A 23,101-nucleotide genomic window follows, 5' to 3' on the forward strand; every position below is an offset into this window, starting at 1 on the left:
CTGTGCCTTGGGACGTTTTGGTACATTAAGGTCAATATATAAATGCAAGTTGTTGTTGTTAATGCCTCAACAGTGTCCAGGAGATTAATCTTTCATTCCTGGAGACTCCAAAACAATCCTGGAGGGTTGGCAACCCTGTTCGGGAGACTGCTGGCCCCCGCTGTGAGCAGCACCTGCCACTTCTCGCTTCTGCGGCGAGTCCCCAAGCACGGGTTGTGGGGGGGGGGGTGGGATCCGCGGAAAATACTTATAAAGTGATCTGAGCCCAGAGTCGGTGCTGTTGACCACCTGGGGCAAAGTGGAAGGCTGACCTTGCCACATCTCCACCGGTGGTCAGGCAGGCGGGGAACGTCTAGACGGCTCACCCACGTAGGGGACAGGTTAGGTTCTCCTCCACCTCACTCAATGGGGGTCATCCCTCATATGTGATGGTGAGCATCACAAGGCTATTTGACCATGGGTGCTTTGCAGTTCCAGCCGCACCCTGAACCAATCCTCACCCAATGCCCGCCCATGATCAGTTTCTAGCACTGGTCGCTGGGTAGGGGTTAGGGGGCACAAACCCTGGCTGATTTATTTATTTATTTCTCACCCCCTAGTCCAGGTGTACTGAGGCTGATTGTAGCTGCTATACCACTGCCCCTGGTCAGATCAGCTAACAGACCAGGGATCAAACCTAGCACCTTACTGCCTGAGTATAGCTCTGGGGTGTTGAAATGAGTTTAGGACACAAGAGGGAGGTTTATTGAGAGATATTACTGTCCTGCTTTGCTGGGTTAGAACCCTCTTCTGTAAATTACATTGAAATTTAATTCACATTGCTGACGAGCCTCACTAATCACCTGATGCAAGGTACAGTGCAGTAACCCTTATTATGCTGAATAAATGGGAACTCCACGTGATTAGTACCAGCGTGTGATTAACGCTCTCAACCTTTCTATGCTGAATAAACAGGAATTGTACACACAGGAAATACTGCAGTGATTTAACAGGGTAAGGTTTGGAGCATTAATCACAGTATTAGCTATGCTAACTGTGTGGAGAGCCACCTCATTCAGCCGAGCTAAAGTGTTAGCACTACTGCGCAGGGTTAACACCACAAATACTGTGATTGATGCTTTCCCCCTTTGCCCCTTCCCTACTGAGTAAACTGCAGCTCCACAGTTAGCAGAGCAAATACTGTTACTAATGCTTTAGGAATGAAAGCGCAGGAAGATTTAAAAAGACAGCTGGAACATAGTGCCAAGGTGTGCCAGCCGGTTACAGCCCCCAACATCATGCCACTGAGCGCCATCCTGCAGGTTCGATCCCTGCTCCACTGAGCGCCTTATCTCAGCCTCCAGAAGGACAGAGGAAGTGACACTCAAGCACCTCCTAATGGTTGCCTAAAGAATTACATTGCTGGGAGCAGGATACTCAAGGCAGTACAGGACAACTTGGCCTTTCATTTGACCCATTCCACACCCAACCTGATTGCACCCCAAGACTGAAATATAAGAATATTTCATTCGCCAGATCATCCACTCTCTACAAAACCGGCACACAGTGGCTGCAGTGTGTACCATCCACAGGATGCACTGCAGCAACTCGCCAAGGCTTCTTCGACAGCACCTCCCAAACCCACGACCTCTACCACCTAGAAGTACAAGGGCAGCAGGTGTTTGGGAACACCACCACCTCCAAGTTCCCCTCCAAGTCACACACCATCCCGACTTGGAGATATATCAATCATTCCTTCATCGTCGCTGGGTCAAAATCCTGGAATTCCCTACCTAACAGCAATGTAGGAGAACCTTCACCACACGGACTGCAGTGGTTCAAGAAGGCGGCTCACCACCACCTTCTCAAAGGCAACTAGGGATGGGTGACAAATGCCAGCCTTGCCAGCGACACCAATATCCTGAGAATAAATTTAAAATAGATGCACATAATCAGAAGAGAGAGTGTGTGTCTATGCCCTCTCAGCCACTGGCCCCCAGCTACATGGTTCTGCTGCACAGACACCAGTGACGCCTTTGAAAACAGACTGTCGGGGAGGCTGTTCAGCTCTGAGTGCCAACGTTACGAACAGACAAACAATGACGGACAGGAAAAGACCCTCTGGTCCGTCCAGCCTGTCCCACACAACTGTGATGCCGCGTGTATCGCAATATATACACTCCCCACCCCATTCAAAACCATGTGATCTCCTGGGCGAGGCGAAAGACCAGATAAAAACCCAGGCCAATTTGGGAAACAAAAATCTGGGAAATTCCTCTCTGACCCTCTTAGGCGATCGAAACTAGTCCAGGAGATCACTCTGATTAATGTCATACAGAACCTACCTCTTGTAGGAGATTATCTATGCCCCAGCCAGAAAGAAACAGGTCCAGCTCTCACTTGAAGAAATGAATAAAAAAAGTGACGATTGATTCAATGCTACATCTTACTAAAACTGCCAAATTCATTCACACATTGCAAGGCGGTGAATGTGAGAGATGCGTGCTGTAGTGATTGTAAATTGATGCAAGCTCAGGAGAAGATGGCTTCAATCATTCCACTCTATTATAAACAGAGCTCAATAAGACACCCTGCAAATTAACAGGCAGTGTTCAGATTCTCTCAATACTTTAGATTCATTGCATAGTTTATACACCTGTCCATTTCTCACCAAAATTAATTCTAAAGAAAATGAAAAGAGCTACATGGCAGAGATCTGTCAATAGACTCTGCCTTCACTTTCTGACTGGGATGCCTGTATACTAACTCACACCAAGTCCCATTCACCCCTCACCCCTGACCTACATTGGCTCCCGGTCCAGCAACACCTCAATTTTAAAATGATCACCCTTGTTTTCAAATCCCTCCATGGCCTCGCCCCTCCCTATCTCTGCCACCCCCTCCAGCCCTACAAACCCCCCGAAATCTCTGCATCCCTGATTTTCATCACCCCACCATTAGCGGCCATGCTGCCAAAGCCCTAAGCTCTGGAATTCCCTCCCTAAACCTCTCCGCCTCTCTCCTCCTTTAAGACGCTCCTTAAAACCTATCTCTTTGACCAAGCTTTTGGTCACCTGTCCTAATATCTCTTTATGTGGCTTGGTGTCAAATTTTGTCTGGTAACGCTCTTGTGAAGCTCCTTGTGACGTTTTACTACGTTAAAGGCGCTATATAAATGCAAATTGTTGTTGTTATTACTGAAGTGATGAGGGAGCACGAAGGAAATGCCTATGGACAGAAGCACCGTTTATTTTGCTGGAACTAATTCCCTAATTCCGCTCCTTTCCATCAAACCCGGCAATAAATTGGGAATCTGAGCTGAAGTGGCACATGGATATCTCTATGTCACTCCTCAGTTTAGAATGGATGATTTCACCCCTCTGCTCCAAACTGAGCTAATTCAAATTGATTTGATGCAGTTGTAAATTATATTCATGTGATTCTGGCCCTGACCCTTGAAAGAGAGACTTGCATATATAGCGCCTTTCATAACCTCAGGATATCCCAAAGCACTTTACAGTCAATGAAGTACTTTTGAAGTGTCATCACTGTAGGAAACTTGGCAGCTAACGTGCGCATAGCAAGGTCCCACAAACAGCAATGAGATAATGACCAGATAATCTGTTTTTAGTCATGCTGGTTGAGGGATAAATATTGGCCCACGACACTGGGGAGAACTCCGCCACTCCTCTTTGAAATAGTGCCATGAGATCTTTTACGTTCACCTGAGAGGGCAGATAGGATTCGGTTTAATATCTCATCTGAAAGATGGCAACTCTGACAATGCAGCACTCCCTCAGTACTGCACTGGGAGTGTCAGGCTAGAGTTTTGTGCTCAAGTCTCTGGAGTGGGACTTGAACCCTCGATGTTCTGACTCAAAGGCGAGAGTGCTGCCCACTGAATCACAGCCGACAGTTGGGTGGGTGCAGCCCATGACTGGATGTTTTCTTTTTCCAATTTTCTTCCCTTCTCTCCTGAAGGCGTCAGCTCCTTCTGGGATATAGTTGCGAGTGTCAGCAGCCCCTGCAATACTTCACTCTAAGTGCCCATGTTTTGATCTCAGCGGGCAATTTGACCATAGAAGGCGTCACAGTGAATCCGGGTCCTGACTTCCACCATGTGTACTTTCCAGGAGGGGATAGGAGTCGGACTGTGGCTAATTTACTTTCCTCTCCCTAGCCTAATGGTGCAGAGGCTAATTTTAACAGCCTGATTAAGATCAGCTAACTCGGTACAGAACGGGAATTGATCCTGGCACTTTCTGGTCTATATCTCAGTATCATGGCACGGGCTCGATGGGCCAAATGGCCTCCTTCTATGCTGTAACCATTCTATGATTCTATGATAAAACCATGCGTGCATTTATCCATTGAGTCATCTGGAGAGCTAAGGGATGGATGTTTCATGGCAGATGTATTATAGTGAGTCTTTTCATACCATTTGTGAGATGAAATTTTAATATATCCAATCCATCATCAGAGAGAGACGCCTGCACATCTGGTCACAGAGGCAAAAGGTTAATGTTACAACTTCCCTCCAATGATAGGTTCTCCTGGAAAAATTGGACGACCATAGTTGGATAACGATTGTCCAAACCTATATCTAAAATCTCCTGGTTTTCAAGTAGCTTGGAGTTGTGGAAATCTTGCTGGAATAACAAACTCGGCAGAATTCCACAATTTTGAGGTATTTAAAGCCACAGAGAATATCAAACACAAAAAAAAATCCTGTGGTATTTCAGTTAAAAAGGCCTGATTTACTTGGAGACCAAACTAAACTAGGAAGTAATTATGGTCAAAAATGATCTCAAATCAGCCTTATTATATTGTCTTTTCTTCCCCCCTCAGGACAACCAGGACAAGCTGTTGAAACTATCTCAAGGAATGTCTGCGAATGGGGACACAGTGCACAAAAGAATTCAAAGAGAACTGTGTGTAGAGAAAAACTGGACAAGGAAAATGTCATGAAATGCACCAGCAAGGAAATAACTGCATCTCAGTTTAATAATTAGCCTTCCAAAAAAAATGAGTTTGTTTTGAGCCCCGCAGAATTTCTCAACTTGTTTAACAGCTGGGTGCTATTGAAAGCTCTTTGCCCACAACCCCTAGAGCACAAGGGGATGGCTCTGCACAGTCTCTGTCTCTGGGTCTCTCTAGCCTCGCTGATGAATGCTGCTGGAGTTTGCGGTGACTGCTGGCTCATCGAAGGAGAGAAAGGATTCGTGTGGCTGGCAATTTGTAGCCAAAACCAGCCCCCGTACGAATCCATCCCTCAGCACATCAACAGCACGATCGTGGACCTCCGGCTGAACGAGAACAAGATCAAAAGTGTCCAATATTCCTCACTCAACAGGTTCGGCAACTTGACGGAACTCAATCTGACCAAGAACGACATTTCCTACATCGAGGATGGAGCCTTTTCCGCCCAGTACAACCTGCGCGTTTTGCAACTGGGATTCAATAAGCTTCGGAATATCACCGAGGGGATCCTGCGGGGACTGGGCAGGCTGGAATACCTCTACCTCCAGGCCAACCTTATTGAGGTGGTGAGTCCCAATTCCTTTTGGGAATGTCCCAACGTCATGAACATCGACCTGTCCATGAACCGGTTGCAGACGCTGGAAAGTTCCACCTTCCTCGGTCTCAGCAAACTCTCCACCTGTGAACTGTACGGCAACCCGTTCTACTGCTCCTGCGACCTGCTGGGCTTCCTGAAATGGCTGGTGCAGTTTAACAACGCCACCAGGAGCTACGATCGGATGCAGTGCGAATCCCCTTTCCGCTATGTCGGCTACGCCTTGCTGAGCCAAAGCCAGACGCGGAGCGCCTACAACGCGCTTGTCTCAGCCTGCGACGACACCTACTCCCTTGACCCCAAGTTCACACCTACCCGGGCGCCCCCGACCACCGTCACCTCAGACAGCCCCTGCGGAGCTGAAGACTGCTCCTCAGGCGATGATTCCACTCCCATTATAGCCTTCCACTCCCCCACCCACGAAACGCGGGCACCAGCGATAAAGGTAGAGCACGTTACCTACACCACTGCCACCCTGTTGGTGCAAATCCCACGGCCCTTTAGCAAAATGTACATCCTGGTGCAATACAACAACAGCTTCTACACAGACATAAAGAACTTGCACACAGAGCAAGAGGTCATTAAGCTGGATAGGCTCCAGATTCACACTGCCTACACATACTGCGTGGCATCTATCCGGAATGCCTTAAGGTACAATCACACCTGTGTCACATTCTCTACAGGGAGCGACAAGACGAGAGGCACCGTGCCACCCCCATCTACTGCCACGCACTACATCATGACCATCCTGGGCTGCCTCTTTGGGATGGTCATAGTCCTGGGCTTGGTGTATTACTGCCTGCGCAAGAAGAGGCAACAGGAGGAAAAGCACAAGAAATCAGGGAACATGAAGAAGACCATCATTGAGCTAAAGTACGGGGCAGAGATGGAAGCCAGCACCATCTCCCAGCTGTCCCACAAACCAATGCCACCCTGCGAGGCGGCGCCCAGGATGCCATTCCTGCCCTCGTCGGGGGACACGGAGCCGTACAAGCCGCAGGAGCTGAGCGAGACGCCCAAGACCGCCAAGGGCAACTACATCGAGGTGAGGACCGGGGAGCCTGCAGATCGGAGGGATCTGGAGGGAGGCGGGCAGGGGCAGGGGCGCAGTCCCTCCGCTGAGATCTCCACCATCGCCAAAGAAGTGGATAAGGTGAACCAGATCATTAACAACTGCATAGACGCCCTGAAGTCGGAGACTGGCTCTTTCCAAGGTGGGAAGACTGGGGCCATGGCTTCGGTTGACCCCCAGGTGCTAATGATCACCGAGCAATCCCAGGGCAAGCCTGGGTTTTTGTCCCCCGTCTCTAAGGAGAGTTACCGCCCGCTGCAGAGGCACAGCAGCATGGAGGCCGCCCCCAAACGCCCCAGCACCTCCTCCAGCGGCTCCACCAGAAGCCCCAGGTCATTCCGCTCCGAGGTCTCGGCGCCAGGCCCCGTGGGGTGCAGATCCGAGGTCCAGTACATCGAGAAGGCATCTCCGACCGCGGTGGCGGCGGCGGTGGCCAGCCCGGGGGCGGTGCCGCGGTCCCAGGCTCAGCAGCGCTCCGAGCACCGCCACTCTTACCCGGGCTGGCGCCAGATGGAGGGGCCGAGCGGCCGCAAGCCCTCCATTCTGGAGCCCCTGAGCCGACCCCGGCCCCGCCGGGACCTGTCCTATTCCCAGCTCTCGCCTCAGTACCACAACCTCAGCTACTCCTCCAGCCCAGAGTACAGCAGCAGCAGCAGCAGCAAGCCCACCCCCGGCATCTGGGAGCGATTCAGGCTGCACAAGAAGCGGCACAAAGAGGGAGGGGAGGAGTACATCGCGGCGGGGCACGCCCTGAGGAAGAAGGTGCAGTTTGCCAAGGACGAGGACCTGCACGATATTCTCGATTACTGGAAGGGCGTCTCCAACCAGCACAAGTCCTGAGTCCTCCGATATTAAGAGACTTAAAATTGGACCAAAACAATAACAAAAAAAAAAATCAAACACAAACTTTACAGCTGTTGTTTTTAACCCGACCAACTCTACTGTTCGTAAAAAAAAAACTTTAGCCTCTCTCACACACACACACACTTCTGTGCAGCAAAATCCTTCAAACTGAACTCTAAAACCTGTATAAAGGATTTCTTTTTTTTATATATAAAAAGGACACCCGGAAGCCTTGGAATATTGGATATTATTTATCGCATGACTCTGTCCTGTGACTGTGTGACTCGCTGTAGTGTACATGGGACATTGTTCGTTGTACAATGTACACCGTGACTGGATCGTGCCGTGTAATTGTAGCTCACACACCGCTCACACCTTGCATTGTACAGTAATATTTACCGGTAAACACCCTCCTCTTCCCCCATCACCCGCAGTTCTGTACAGATAAATTTCTATATTTGCAACTATGTTTCTGGATTTTTTCACCTGTTTGTATCAGGTCATAATCGCGGATTTTACAGAACAGTTTGTTTGATTTCCAATGTCTGTCTGACAACTGACCCCCGAGCGTTGGATAAAATTGGACTGGTGAAAGAAATGAACTGAATGGTTTCTTCTGTCGCACTCTCTGTCTGTCTCATTGGTTCCAAGTCGCGGGTTCTTTCCAGAGAGAGTAAAGTCTTTACTGCCAATGGGACTAGTGGGGGGAGTCTGGTACTGTAGGGGGCACGTTGTAAAGTTTGGCTAAATTGAGAGGCCCGGTTGAAGTCCTAAGGTTGAGGAGCGTGGAGAAGACCAGATAAATCAAGAGGTTAGATGACGCCAAGGTTATGCTTTTGAAAGGTTGTAGGAGGAAGGGATCCTGAGCTGTCCAGGAGTTCCTGGGAAAAGAATGAATTGGAGTAGGTGAATCTTGACTTTAAAAAAATTGGGCAAACGCCTGAAGTACTGAACAGGTGGGTTAGGGTTAGGATGAAAATAAGACTGATTCCGACTGAGGAACCAGTTATCAGGAATCAGACGGAGAGAAAAAAAAGGGTCCTTTAGGAGCCTATCTCTAGTGTCGATTACTTGACACAGATTCCTGAGGGGGAAGCGTTGCCTTTAAGGCTGCCACTTGGAAAAGCTGCAACCAAATGATTTATTGGCTCCTACACTTAAATCGGGGCAGGGGATTTGGAACAGAAGGAAACGGTAATTGAGTGTTTGGGACTTCATTTTCCTTTCTGTATTTGAAAGTGTTGATGTGTGGGCCCGAGCCACTGGTTGTTACGTGAATCCCGGGCTGGTGCGCAGACCCGGCGCATTCCCTGACAATCGCCGCTTGCACAGTTCAGTAAGAAAGCAAGCAACCAAACAATGCTTACAGCAGACACCAGCGATGGTCTGCACACAATATAAATGTGCTCTGCAACCCCAGAAAATCTCAGGCAAGAACTAAATGAGGAAGAAGAATTTATTTATGTAAAATGGTGAACTTTCTGGTAGAGGTGACCTTGACAGGCCCATCACAAGATGGATTCTCCCACCCCACTTGCCAGACACTGAATGTCAGCCTAGATAATGCTAAAAACTTAAACGCGATTCCGTTGAATGTACAAACATGTTAGTGGTATTGAAACAAAAGAACAACTTGCCAGGGAGCAGGAGCTGGGCCTTGTAGGTGACAGTGATGGAGGAGATGGATACCTGAGTCTTGGAACTGAGGGGGTTAGAATCCTGGATGGGGCAGAGGATGGGAGCAGAGGCCCAGTTTCAGGAAGACTTGAGGAAGAGTCAATGTTAACAGTCATTGGGGGGATGAAATTCAACTTTGGCAGGGGTGCAAAACAGGCAATAGCAGATCGGCCGCCTGTTATCCACCTCCCCGGTTTTACTCTCTGCTGAAGTTCCCATCTTTCACTCTCGCCAAAGTTGAATTTGCCTCCCTTCTCTCCCCACTGATCAATATATATAGTCTTTGTACTGTGGTTGGACTAACTGATATATAAAGCACAGTCAGTATGTGCTATACATGCTCTGTCTATACATTGGGCAAGGCCCAAGATATCAAAACTTTCTTCACTTCTTCCTGACGCTGAGTCCATGTGAATGAAGGAAGAAAGAAAGATTTGCATTTATATAGCGCCTTTCATGACCTCAGGACTTCCCAAAGCGCTTTACAGGCAATAAAGTACTTTTGAAGTGTAATCACTGTTGTAATGTAGGAAACACGGTAGCCAATTTGCGCACAGCAAGCTCCCACAAACAGCAATGTGATAATAACCAGATAATCTACTTTAGTGAATGTTGGTTGAGGGATAGATATTGGCCGGGGCTCCTGGAGAACTCTCCTGCTCTTTGAATAGTGCCGTGGAATCTTTTACGTCCATCTGAGAGGGCAGACAGGGCCTCGGTCTAGGGCTGAATGAGGGTGAAAGTTCCATCTTAGAGGGACAGTCCATTGTTTTGTCTGGACAACGTGTTTTGTGACATTCAATCGCTCAGCCTTCTGAGTCAGAAGGTTGTGGTTCCAAATCCCACTCCATGGCGTGAATATATGATGTACTACTGAGGGACCTGCCTTTCTTTGGATGAGATATTAAACTAAGATCTCATCCTTCTGTAGTTCAGGTGGATTTTAAAGATCCAATGGCACTATTTAAAGGCGAGCATGGAGTTCTCCCCGTGTCCTGGCCAACATTCTTCCCTCAAGCAACACCATAAAAACAGATTAACTGCTCATTTGCCTCATTGCTGGTGGTGGGATCTTACTGTGCACTGCATTTTAATGTAATTGGGGTAGATCTTGACTTTGTGTGATAGTATAAAACAGGTGACTTCAATGGAAATAAAAATCAGGAGAGATGTAAAATGGACTGCCAATTCACTATTATCTGTTTTACACTATCGCACAAAGTCATAATTTACCTGATTCACTGTATCACTGTGAGATGTTTCTGAGAAGCTATGAGGCACTACACATAGGAATATTGGATTGCAGAGGACCAGAAAAGACTTGCATTGATTGGGCTGGTCCCAGTTTCTAGAAAATAGCATATCCCATGATACCCCACATAGCTCGCGATCAAAATTTTCACCAGGTACTTATCCTACTCTCCTTGGCAGCCCATTCCATACATTCACTGCCCTCTGTGTAAATCTAAACTGGCCTTTTACCGCCTTCTAATGCCCTCTTGTAGAATCTGTGACTATGTTAAACATATTCATGGTTACCTTGTCTATACGCTACAAAAATATAACTTCAAGCCCTTCTTCTCTTTCCATTGAAACCTTCCTTCCCTTTCTCTATTTTAGCAATACCACTGTACTTATTACTTCCTTGAACTTTGCTCTCTTATTCTCTCCTAAGCTGCAAGTATACTGTCCTACACCCTCTTTTCTCCCTCATCCATCTTTACTATACCGAAATCAAGACAGTCCGATTCTAACTAATTCCTATGATTGGAAAATCCTTCACCTTCCTCAGTCTTCCCTTCCTCCTAAAGGTGAAATACTTTTAAAACTTGAGCATGGCATCAGCTAGATGTGAATCATTGCCTATCCATTACATCTTGATACATCTCATGTAGTCTAACCCTTCAGCCTTTGCGTCCTGCACAATGACCCTTGACCCTTCATCTAAGTTTTGCAATAAAGAGATGGGGGTAGAGTTTCAGCTTTGGGCATAATTGGGAAAATGCCATTGAAATTGCACTAGATTAGGTTAAGCTTCAAGTTTCCGCTAAAATTCATTTGCATAATCAGAAATGTAAAATCTTCAATGAATCAGCGCAATTGGCAGCGTAGTAGAACGTAATCATTTCTTTTTCTTTCCATTAAATAATATTCCTTGACGTATTTAAGAGTGGTAACCTGGTGTAGTTTTATTAATACAGCTGAAAATAGGTTTATATAAAAAAATAAGCATTTTTAATAAGTGTCCAGTCCTCCACCTGTGAGTAATCTGATTTAAAATCACTGAAAATGACATTAAAAAACTATACTGAATCATTTACTTGTTTCATTGGTGTATACTAGTCAGTTTCATGGAAAATTAAATATTTTTTTGAGATGAAATTTTTTTTAAAACGTGCCTGTGCGCCTAAGAAAGTGAGCTCAATTTGAAGAGCCTTCCCGAACCAGTATAATTGGTGTAATCTCGCACAGCCGACCTGGGGGCGTGGTCAGTTTTGTAGGCGGGGCCTGATCCGGGCGAATTGAATCTTGAACCAGCGTAAAAGAGCGCGGAAACACGATTGTAAGTGGTTTTGGGCATAAGTCACATTTTAAATTCCCCGATCTTTTGTGCTGGTTCAGTTGATTCCACCCGGATTGTGCTGATATTACTGGCGGAAACAAATGGAAACTCAACCTCTCGATGTCCGCTGACCCTTTCTGCAGTTCAGTGTAGAGTCAAATGGGAAGCGTCTTAACAACCTGCTATCCAATCGCTTTCTCTCTCTTCTTTAGGTTATCCAATTCTTTACCCAATGGCAGGAGCAGCCATCACTGTAAAGGTTGTACATAAATAGTGAGCACACCCGTAGGCCAGCTATAAATCGGTAATGTCACTCATGAAGTGGGCTTTTGCAGGACTTATTCTGGAAGGCTTTAAAAGACAAATGAAAAACAGAATTACCTTTATAAGGCTGTGCAACTATTTTATTAACATCAGGATGATTATCTGTTACTGTCAGTCGTGGCTCAGTGGGTAGCTTTCTCACCTCCAAGTCTGAAGGTTTGTGGGTTCAAGTCCCATTCCAGAGACTTGAGCACAAAATCTAGGCTGACACTCCCAGTGCAGTACTGAGGGAGCGCTGCACTGTTGGAGGTGCTGTTTTGGATGAGCCGTTAAATTGAGGCCCTGTCTGCCCTCTCAGGTAGATCTAAAAGATCCCATGGCATTATTTGAAGAAGAGCAGGGGAGTTCTCCCTGGTGTCCTGGCCACTATTTACCCCTCAAACAACGCCTAAAAACAGATGATCTGGTCAATGTCCCATTGCTGTTTGTGGGATCTTGCTGTTCGTGGGATTTTGCAGTGTGCAAATTGGCTGCTGTGTTTCCTACATTACAACAGTGACCACACTTTAAAGTATTTCATTGGCTCTAAAGTGCTTTGGGATGTCCTGAGGTTGTGAAAGGCGCTATATAAATATAAATCTTTATTTCTTTTTTCATGGACTTTATAACTATTATAGCACTGCTAGAACCATAGTAATTACAATCTTCAAGCTAACAGTAAGGCTCTCTGCTACTCTGCATATACTTATAGTGACTCTAGCTTACCCTAGGCTTTTTATAGCCTAGCTAGTGCCAGCCAGTATTCATTCACATACAAAACCCTACGAGCTTTCCATGATTATACTCAGGAAGTCCTTAGCTGGAATATCTGAACTCCAGGCTTATCACTGCTTATCAGAGAAGCTGTTAATATTTTCATGGTCTGAAGTAACCAGGTTAAACTTTGGATCTTTACACTCTGTGTGGCTAAGTCTTTAAGTGTGGGCAATTCACACACACCACACACTATATTGGAGAGTTTCAGTGCACCCTTTTAAAGAGAACGACAGAAAGGATTTAGTTGTCTTTATTTTGGGATTCACTTTTTTCCTGTGTTTTTGAAGGGGTCAATTAGAGTAAGAGAAACACACAAGAAAGGGAGTGTGCCATGCGCACACAGGCTGGCTTTGTATTGTACCTACAGTAGTAAGGGTGTGGGAGAGAAACTAGAGTTGCTGTTCCAAGGCAAACAAAAACATTAAGAGGATGTGAGACAACTCCACAGTGTAAAAGATGTTTAAGGTCTATCAGTTTAGAAAATGGCTCAGTGCTGACTATCAAACTGACAAGGAAAGGTCACAGTTTCAACCCCTGGTCCGTGCCAAGTCTATTGATCTTTCCCGAGGGGGATGTGAAAGTGCTACAATTGGCCTTGGCTGGGGAGGTGAGAAATCACCCAGCTCCTGCTTACTGATTGCTACTCACAATCTTTTCTGCCTGCTTTAAAATTATGAAGGGGTTCGACAGGGTAGACGTAGAGAAAATGTTTCCACTTGTGGGGGAGACCAAAACTAGGGCCATAAATATAAAATAGTCACTAATAAATCCAATGGGGAATTCAGGAGAAACTTCTGTACCCAGAGAGTGGTTAGAGTGGTTGAGGCGAATAGTCTAAATGCATTTAAGGAGAAGCTAGATAAGTACATGAGGGAGAAAGGAATAGAAGGATATGCTGATATGTCGATTTTGCCCTCCTGCTCCCTTGTTCGCTACAAAATATTTCAACTCTAACTCCCTTTGTAACTATTATTTCTTTCTGAAATGATGAAATATCTTGTTGCAGTATAGGATTGTGAAAAGTTGAATTACTTATAAGAAGGGCTTGCTGTGTAAGCTTAAATCTATCACAGGCAAGGCTGGAAATAAAAAAAGCCAAGGATATGAATTTGAAATGGAGTGTGACCAGATTTCATTTCCTGACATTGTTGATAAGTAGCTGATATTCCAGATCATCCCAGCATACTTGGGCACATAAGAATGAGAAATGAATCACACATTCACGATACAGGACCTCTGGGGGTTGGGCAATCACAACAAAGGAAGAAAGACTATGCAAAATATCCTCTGCCCTGGGACAGGTACTACAAAATAATAAGCTGCCAAGTGGATTATCTATGTCGCTACTCATGTTGCTGTTTTCCATTAAATGATTTAGATGCACAGACAAGACACTTGGTTTAACTGCCTGTTAATTCGGGTACTTGCAACTTTCCCTAGACTCTCTCCCCAAGGCTGCTAAGAAACACAGATGCAGATTAACCCATCTCTGGGTTACTTCTTTACCCAAAGAGTGGTAAGAATGTAGAACTTGCTACCATATGGAGTGGTTGAGGCGAATAGCATAGATACATTTAAGGGGAGGCTAGATAAACACATGAGGGAGAAAGGAATATGCTGATAGGGTGAGATGAAGTAGGGTGGGAGGAGGCTCATGTGGAGCATAAACACCGGCATAGATCAGTTGGGCTGAATGGCCTGTTTCTGTGCTGTAAATTCTATATAATATGTAATTCTTATCAATTTCCTATTTTGTCTTGCTACATAATAAAAACACAATTCTCCTTAATGCTGTGAGCATTCTGTGCATGAATTGTCCTCACTTAAAGACTCAGCTGTGCCTTCAACTGCCTAAGCCCTAAACCTTTCCATCTCTCTACCTCTCTCTCCTCCTTTAAGACGCTCCTTAAAATCTACCTCTGTGATCAAGCCCCCTGTCCAAGTATCTCCTAATGTGGCTTGGTGTCCAATTTTGTCTGATAATGCTCCTGTGAAGCCCCTTGGGACATTTTACTACGTTAATGATGCTATAGAAATGCAAGTTGTGGTTGTTGTTGTTGTTAGTTCAACTCGGTCTAAACAGCATTCACATTTTTGCAGTTGCACTCGAGCTAGATAATTGCATGTAATGGGCAAAGTGGCTGTTTACATTCCCTAATTAATGCACTTGCTGGAGTGCAGAAATTACCCATGTACAGCAACTTAGCTCCCAGGCAAGCACAGGCCTGAAAATTGGTCCACAGTGCAAACTCAATTTAACGCTTGTGTGCACAGCAAAATAACTTTGCACATATTCAAGCTCGAGAGCACCATGGGGAAAGAAATGGAGATCTAAAGTTTTAACATTCAAGTGAGCTTGTCTTGTTTTGTTCATTTTTTCTTTCAATGTAGAGAAATTGGCCCACTGAAATTAATGGAAAAATGAAACTTTTCTTTGAATAAACCCTACACCTTCAAACTTTTAGTCCAGTGATATCTTGCACTATAACTTTCTTGAGAAGGGTTTTCAACCCCTTGTAATTCATTGGAAGGGAAACATGGGAGGAAGGGTTTCTCTCCATGCTGCGTCTAGCAAAATAGTAAAGCCATTCTTTAAAGTTCTTTAGGTGTCAGCTATGGCTCAGTGGGTAGCACTCTCGCCTCTGATACAGGGACTTCAGACAGGTGCCCATAATCTAGGCTGACACTCCCATTGTAGTACTGAGGGAGTGCTGCACTGTCAGAGGTGCTATTTTTGGGATGAGATGTTAAACTGAGGCCCTATCTGCCCTTTCAGGTAAATATAAAAGATCCCACGGCACCATGGCTGTTTGTGGGACCTTGTACACAAATTGGCTGCTGTGTTTCCTACATTACAACAGATTCTCTAGGAGATAAGATAAGTTGGGGACAGTCTATGGCAATGCAGACTGTATTTGATCTGTTGGATGAAGTGGTCTCCCACTGCCTATTTCTTGTACCCTCATATGTTCTGTGTAAATATCCACAATATTTGGGGTTTATTATTTTTTTCCCCTTTTCCCTCTGCGCTGTCCCACCTTGGCTGAGGAAGGTGACCAACTCTCTGGCTTATGCCAGTGCTGTTTTTTCAATCCACTGGATGGGAAAAAGACCTGTCTTCATTTATAAAGACATGATTTCATGTCATTCCTATCACACTGTGGCATTCAAGTGTCACTGCGTGCTTGCAGGTGAGGCGACCAATGTGAAAATAGCACTCAGCTCTTCTAGAACCAAAGGATTGAAAAAACCCTTCCCTAACCCTAACCCTTATAATATCACAAAACCGCAGATACCCAAGCATCAAGATATGCTTCTAAGCTACCCTGGGTCTCAGTTGGTATATACAGTGAAACTGAGCCATACCAGGCTAGGAAATTCTCAGGCTCAATCACTGCCTTGTGTCGAGTTAACTTATCTCAACTTGGGTCACGATAGGGAGGCTGCAATTGGGTTGGGGAGTTGAAGAACCAGGCAGTGTTCCTGCTCCTGACTGCTCTCCAGAAAATATTTCTCTAGAAAAGAGAAGGCTGAGGGGTGACCTAATAGAGGTCTTTAAAATATATGCAGTGGATTGATTGGGTAGAGGTAGAGAAGATGTTTCCACTTGTGGGGGATTCCAAAATGAGGGGCCATAAATATAAGATAGTCACCAATAAATCCAATAAGGAATTCAGGAGAAACTTCTTTACCCAAAGAGTGGTGAGAATGTGGAACTCGCTACCTCATGGAGAAGTTGAGGCGAATAGCATCGATGCATTTAAGGGGAAGCTAGATAAACACATGAGGGTGAAAGGAATAGAAGGATATGCTGATAGAGTTAGATGACGTAGGGTGGGAGGAGGCTCATATGGAGCATAGACCAGTTGGGCTGAATGGCCTGTTTCTGTGCTGTAAATTCTGTGTAATTCCATGACTGCTGCTGGAAAGTGTGTCTGTGTAGATATTGTTAGGACAGGCCTGGGCTTGGCTTTGATGCCTTTCTCAGTCAAATAAGATGCCGTTACACACTGTCTAAAAGAAAGAACTTGGTATTTATATAGCACCTTTCCCAACTTCAGGACATTCCAAAAAAACGCCTGACAGCCAATGAAGTGTAGTCACTGTTGTAATGTCGGAAAGCCAATATGCGCACAGCAAGGTACCACAAACAGCATTGTTGGTTGAGGGGTAAATATTGGCCAGGGCACCAGGGAGAACTCCCCTGCTCTTCTTCAAAATAGTGGCCATGGGATCTTTTATGTCCGTCTGAGAGGGCAGGAGGAGCCTCGGTTTAACATCTCATCCGAAAGACGGCACCTCCAACAGTGCAGCACTCCCTCAGTACTGCACTGGGAGTGTCAGCCTGGATTATATGCTCAAGTCTCCAGAGCGGGACTTGACCCCAAAAACCTTTTGACTTAGAGGCGAGAGTGCTATCCACTGAGCCACGGCTGACACTTGAAGATTGGCCTAGGCTCACATTCGAAGAGTGGCCATTTCATGCAGGTACCAGCACCCTTAGAACCAAGACTGAGTTCTGTCAGGAAGGGGAGGGGGTCAATCAGAAAGGGTGAGTAAAATAATCTAAATATTCCTTCCATCTCATCTCAGCTATTCAAACTTGCAGCCTGCCTTTAGTAAAATAAGCTGTGGAACTGTCTATATTAGCAAAGGCTGTTAAATACACTTAGTATATTTTATTAATGAACCCTTTATGTAAGCCTTATTAAATTGTGCACTTGGATAGAACACTCAAGTTAATGATACCAGAAACCTCATGTTTCATTATTTATGTAAACATAACTGGATCCTGTGAGTTCTCATGTCAATTACTAGATATTTCATTAAAGCAAATAACTAAATTTTCATTAAAACTGTAAAGAGTTATCATCTGGTGTTTCTTTGCCTCATTGTTATCCCAGCAATTTATCTCCTCACTCTCTCATTATCTTTCCTTATTATTGATCTGTCATATCTAGTTTATTTATTTCTCCGTCCCTCTGTGCCACAACACTTTTCTCTCCACACCCTACGTGCCACTTCCCCGTCGAGGAGACAACTTGCTCGCACTTCTTTCTGCTACTGTCACCTCTAACAGGCTACCAGAAGTTAGGGCTTGGCCAGGGTTTGAGCAGGTAATCAGTGCTGCACTGTCAGAGGTGCCGTCCTTTGGATGAGGCATTAAACCGAGGCCCCGTCTGCCACGTCAGGTGAACGTTCGAAGACCCTTTGGCACTACAGGTAGAAGAGTAGGGGGTTCCTCTCGGTAGTCGGCCAGCACTCTAATAATCTCATGGCTGCTGTGTTTTCCTACATTACGGTCACTGCGCTTTACAGCGAACTGATTCAGTGTGTGGCAGGCACTTGGAGACATTTCTGACACAGGTGGGGGAGGGGGTTAAATTGGTTCTCGGTGATAGTGAATCAGCAGCAGGTTTTACAATCCCACCCCATTTTCTTTTCAATTGAAGGGAACGGGCGGCTGATTCACTATCTCTGGTTTGTACTACATCCCCCAAGTCTAATTCTACCCCTGGGAAAATATAAATGCAAGTCTTGCTTTTGCTTCAACTTTCTCACTGTTGGAAACCCACCCACCCTGTGGGAATGACTGAGAATATCAACTCATCCCTGTGAAGAATCAGTCTTAAGCCCATGTCCCACCATCCTGTGACACAATGGCACAGCGCACCGATGTACTGCTCCTACTTTACTGCCCCACTCTCATCTGCCTGCTTCCTTTCACTCTCCAGTGCACTTTATCAACGAGTCCTTAGTCCTTGAAGCCCCACTAACAGTAGTCATTTTGGGGAGAAAGAAGAGTAAGAAAAGCAGCCCGTGATGAAGAATTCTTGTTGTGCATAGGGTAGATACAGAGAAATTATGTCCTCTGGTGCGGGAATCAAGAACAAGGGGACATAATCTTAAAATTAGAGCCAGGTCATTCAGGAGCGAAATCAGGAAGCACTTTTTCACACAAAGGGTAGTAGAAATCTGGAACTCTCTCCCCTAAAAGGCTGCAGATGTTGGGACTATTGAGCTTTCAAGACTGAGATCGATAGACTTTGTTAGGTGAGGGTATTGAGGGAAATGGATCAAAGGCAGGTAAATGGAGCTGAAGTGCAGATCAGCCTTTATCTAATTGATTGGTGGAGCAGGCTCGAGGGGCTGAATAGCCTGCTCCTGTTTCTATGTCCCTGTGGTGGGATTTGAACTCACGTTCTCTGGATTGGTGTCAGCCATTGCTCATTGGGTAACAGTCTTGCTTCTGAATCAGATAGTGTGGTTTCAAATCCCACCCCAGAGACTTGAGTACAAAATCTAGGCTGACAATTCAGTGCAGTACTGAGGGAATGTCAGAGGTGCTGTCTTTCAGATGAGATGCTAAACCAAGTCCTCGTCTGCCCTCCCAGCTGGACGTAAAAGATCCCATGGCACTATTTCGCAGAAGAGCAGGTGAATTCTCCCTGGTGTCCTGGTCCAATATTTATCCCTCAACCATCATCACTAAAAAACAGAATATCTGGTCATTTATCTCATTGCTGTTTGTGGGATCATGCTGTGCGTAAATTGGCTGCCATGTTTCCTCCATTACAACAGTTCAAAAGTACCTAATTGGCTGTAAAGTGCTTTGGGAAGTCCTGAGGGCATGAAAGGCACTATAGAAATGCAAGTCTTTCTTTATTTTCTATTAGTAGTCCAGGACTCTGGATTACTAGTCCAGCGAGCTAGTTAATGCAGCAAGACCCCCGCCCTTATATCGTGCAAGGCCCCTGTTAGCTGCTTGCTCACACTCGCTCACCTCAGCTGCTGGCAATCCCATGTCTCATTCTCCCCGACTGCGCCTGGGACTCTCTCTCTTTCTCTTGTTTGCTTCTCACTTGATCCTGTGCATTTGTCTCATTTAAATGTCTCTCGAATCATCCCTCTTCGTAATTTGTTGGGTTAATCAGTCTCCAGTTCACAAAGTGTCAGCTGGCCACCAGATTGGCCAATCACTCGCCAGTCAGCGGGACTGGACCATCCGCCATTGGGATCCCCAGCGCTTAAGAGGCTGGAAAAGAAACGACATGGCTCACTCATGTGTCTGAATTAGGATTTTGGTTGCTTAGTCAATCAACCAAACCCTTAAATCATCTGGAGCAACGTCCAGAAAATGATATTCCAGCATTAGTTCCCACACTTCATCATAAGTTATGGTATTTTGTCCCTCTAACCACAATCTCCGTACATTTTTCATCTCTAGCACCAGCTGTCAGTAACCACAGCCCTGAGCTTTCAGTGATATTTCAAAACTATACCTCTCGGGCCTGCCAGAATCCCCCAATTTACTACATCATAATCTGCACTACGCCACTCATGAAAATGTAGCAAGTGCCTTCCCCCTAAATAATGATGGCAGCCTTTCGACCTAAACCTCTCTCCCCCCGTCCATAATGGTTTCCTAACAATCCAAATGTTCTTACAAATCTGTTTGTATCATTCCCTTCCTTATAATTTGAAATAAGGTTAGCTTTTCTGAAGTTATTTGGAAAGAAAGATTTGCATTTATACAGCGTCTTTCATGACCTCAGGACATCCCAAAGTGCTAAGTACAATTGAAGTGTAGTCATTGTTGTAATGTAGGAAACACGGCAGCCAATTTGCACACAGCAAGATCCCACAAAGAGCAATGTGTTAATGACCAGATAATCTCTTTTTGTGATGTTGGTTGAGGGTTAGGTATTGGTCAGGACGCCCCTGCTCTTCTTTGGAATAGTGCCGTGGGATCTTTTACGTCCACCTGAGAGGGCAGATGGGGCCTTGGTTTAATGTCTTATCCAAAAGATGGCACTTCTGACAGAACAGCACTCCCTCAGTACTGCACTGGAGTGTCAGCCTAGATTATGTGCTTAAGTCTCTGGAGTGGGACTTGAACCCACAACCTTCTGACTCAAAGGCAGTTATGATCTGAATCACCTGCACCTTCACTCACTGGCCTGAAAGGCATCGTACCCTCTCTTCCAATTCAAAGCTATGTTGAGAAATTGTTTCCACTGGTAGGAGGGTCAGTAACCAGAGGACACAGATTTAAGGTAATTGGCAAACGGGCCCAAGGTGAGATGAGGAGAATTTTTACGCAGCGAGTTGTTATGATCGGGAATGCACTGCCAGAAAGGGTGGTGGAAGCAGATTCAATAATAACTTTCAAAAGGGAACTGGATAAATACTTGAAGAAGGAAAATTTGCAGGGCTATGGGGAAAGGGTGGGGGGAGTGGTACTAATTGGTCAGCTCTTTCAAAGAGCTGGCACAGGCACGATGGGCCGAATGGCCTCCTTCTGTGCTGTATAATTCCATGATGCTGTTCCTCCTTTACCTCCATCTCATGTCTGGACTGACACGGCTTTTCTTTGGCCTCCTGCCTGCACTAATATGCCTCTTCTTCCTCCTCACGCTGGTGTTGCTCAGCCTTGCGGTGAAGCTCCTCTGCTTCAGCCTCAAGCCTCTGGCATTCCTTTCCCTCCTCTGTCACCAATCTATGTATTTCATGTTGGCATTACCTTTCCTCCACTGCAAACGGCCAATTTGAACTCTCTGTCCTCCTCTTTCTGAGATCTTGTACCGTTTACATTTGACAGATTATTTTAATTTAAATTTTAAACAGCCTTGGTGGTGTCTTGAATGATAATGATCTCACTTTACCATTTGTTCGTATATTTGTGACAAGTTAGGATAATCTCCATAAGCAGATGAAAGCAGATAAAGTGCCGCATGGTAGGCTTATCATCAAGATTGCGGCCTATGGAATAAAGGGGGCAGTAGCAACATGGATACAGAATTGGCTAAGTGACAGGAAACAGAGAGTAGTGGTGAACGGTTGTTTTTCAGACTGGAGGGAGGTGTACAGTGGTGTTCCCCAGGGGGCGGTGCTGGGACCGCTGCTTTTCTTGATATATATTAATGACTTGGACTTGGGTGTACAGGGCACAATTTCCAAATTTGCAGATGACACGAACCTTGGAAAGGTAGTGAACAGTGAGCAGGATAGTGATAGACTTCAAGAGAATATAGACACTCTGGTGGAATGGGCGGACACGTGGCAGATGAAATTTAATGCAGAAAAATGCAAAGTGATACATTTTGGTAGGAAAAACGAGGAGAGCCAATATAAACTAGAAGGCACAACTCTAAAAGGGATGCAGGAACAGAGAGATCTGGGGGTATATGTGCACATATTGTTGAAGGTAGCAGGGCAGGTTGAGAAAGCGGTTAAAAACGCATATGGAATCTTGGGACTTATAAAAAGCACAAAATTAAGGAAAATATGATGAACCTTTATAAAACACTGGTTCGGCCACAGCTGGAGTATTGTGTCCAGTTCTGGGCACCACACTTCAGGAAAGATGTGAAGGCCTTAGAGAGGGTGCAGAAGAGATTTACTAGACTGAGTCCAGGGATGAGGAACTTTAGTTATGTGGATAGACTGGAAAAGCTGGGGTTGTTCTCCTTGGAACAGAGAAGCTTGAGAGGAGATTTGACAGAGGTATTCAAAATCATGAAGGATATAGGCAGAGTAGAAAAAAAGAAACTTTTCCCATTGGCAGAAGGGTCAAGAACCAGAGGGCATAGATTTAAGGTGATTGGCATAAGAACCAAAGGTGACATGAGGAAAAGCTTTTTTACGCAGCGATTGGTTAGGATCTGGAATGCACTGCTGGGGGGGTGGTGGAGGTAGATTCAATCATGGCCTTCAAAAGGGAACTGGATAAGTACTTGAAAGTAAAAAATTTGCAGGGCTACAGGGAAAGGGCGGGGGAGTGGGACTAGCTGGATTGCTCTTGCATAGAACTGGCATGGACTCGATGGGCTGAATGGCCTCCTTCCGTGCTGTAACCTTTCTATGATTCTATTATTCTATGAGTTCTTTATGAACCAAAACTTGTATCTTATTCATTGCCATGTGCAGGGTAGTGGGCACAGGTTTAACAATTAACCCCCAATCACAATAATCACTCTTCCATTCCTTCTGAAAGCAGAAAATAACATGCAATCGGACCAATATTCACAGGCTAAAACTTCTTGGTTGGGTTAATTTACAAGTAAAAGAATACAAAGAAGCAAATGACACAGCAGGATACTAAACAGCGCGATCGATGTGCTCTGTTTAGAACGGCTTTTTTTGGCAGTATCTGACAGGCAGCAGATCTTTAAGTTTGTCTCCTTTTTAGACCTTCAAGATTGAATGTGGTCCATGGACAACTTGAGCTCCAGTTCACCCATGCAGTCCACGTACCTGAGACAGAACTAAAGATTGCAAGAGAATCTCACAGGTCTTATACAGGCTAAAG

At 45.4% G+C, this 23,101-nt stretch overlaps 1 protein-coding gene across 1 annotated transcript; it reads left to right on the plus strand.

Annotated features, from left to right (window-relative positions):
* Positions 1-4,991: 4,991 nt before the first annotated feature.
* Positions 4,992-7,513, plus strand: LOC137340869 (protein ELFN1-like). The gene has a single exon (XM_068003674.1). The coding sequence runs from the start codon at positions 5,100-5,102 to the stop codon at positions 7,464-7,466; it is 2,367 nt and encodes a 788-aa protein (XP_067859775.1). The 5' UTR covers positions 4,992-5,099; the 3' UTR covers positions 7,467-7,513.
* The last annotated feature ends 15,588 nt before the right edge of the window (positions 7,514-23,101 follow it).

The sequence above is a fragment of the Heptranchias perlo genome, chromosome 22 (assembly GCF_035084215.1).
Source record: "Heptranchias perlo isolate sHepPer1 chromosome 22, sHepPer1.hap1, whole genome shotgun sequence".
Lineage (NCBI taxonomy): Eukaryota > Metazoa > Chordata > Chondrichthyes > Hexanchiformes > Hexanchidae > Heptranchias > Heptranchias perlo.

What these genes read in the sequence shown, in the direction of transcription:
- LOC137340869 (XM_068003674.1), top strand. Translation starts at nt 5,100, where the DNA reads ATGGCTCTGCACAGTCTCTGTCTCTGGGTCTCTCTAGCCTCGCTGATG.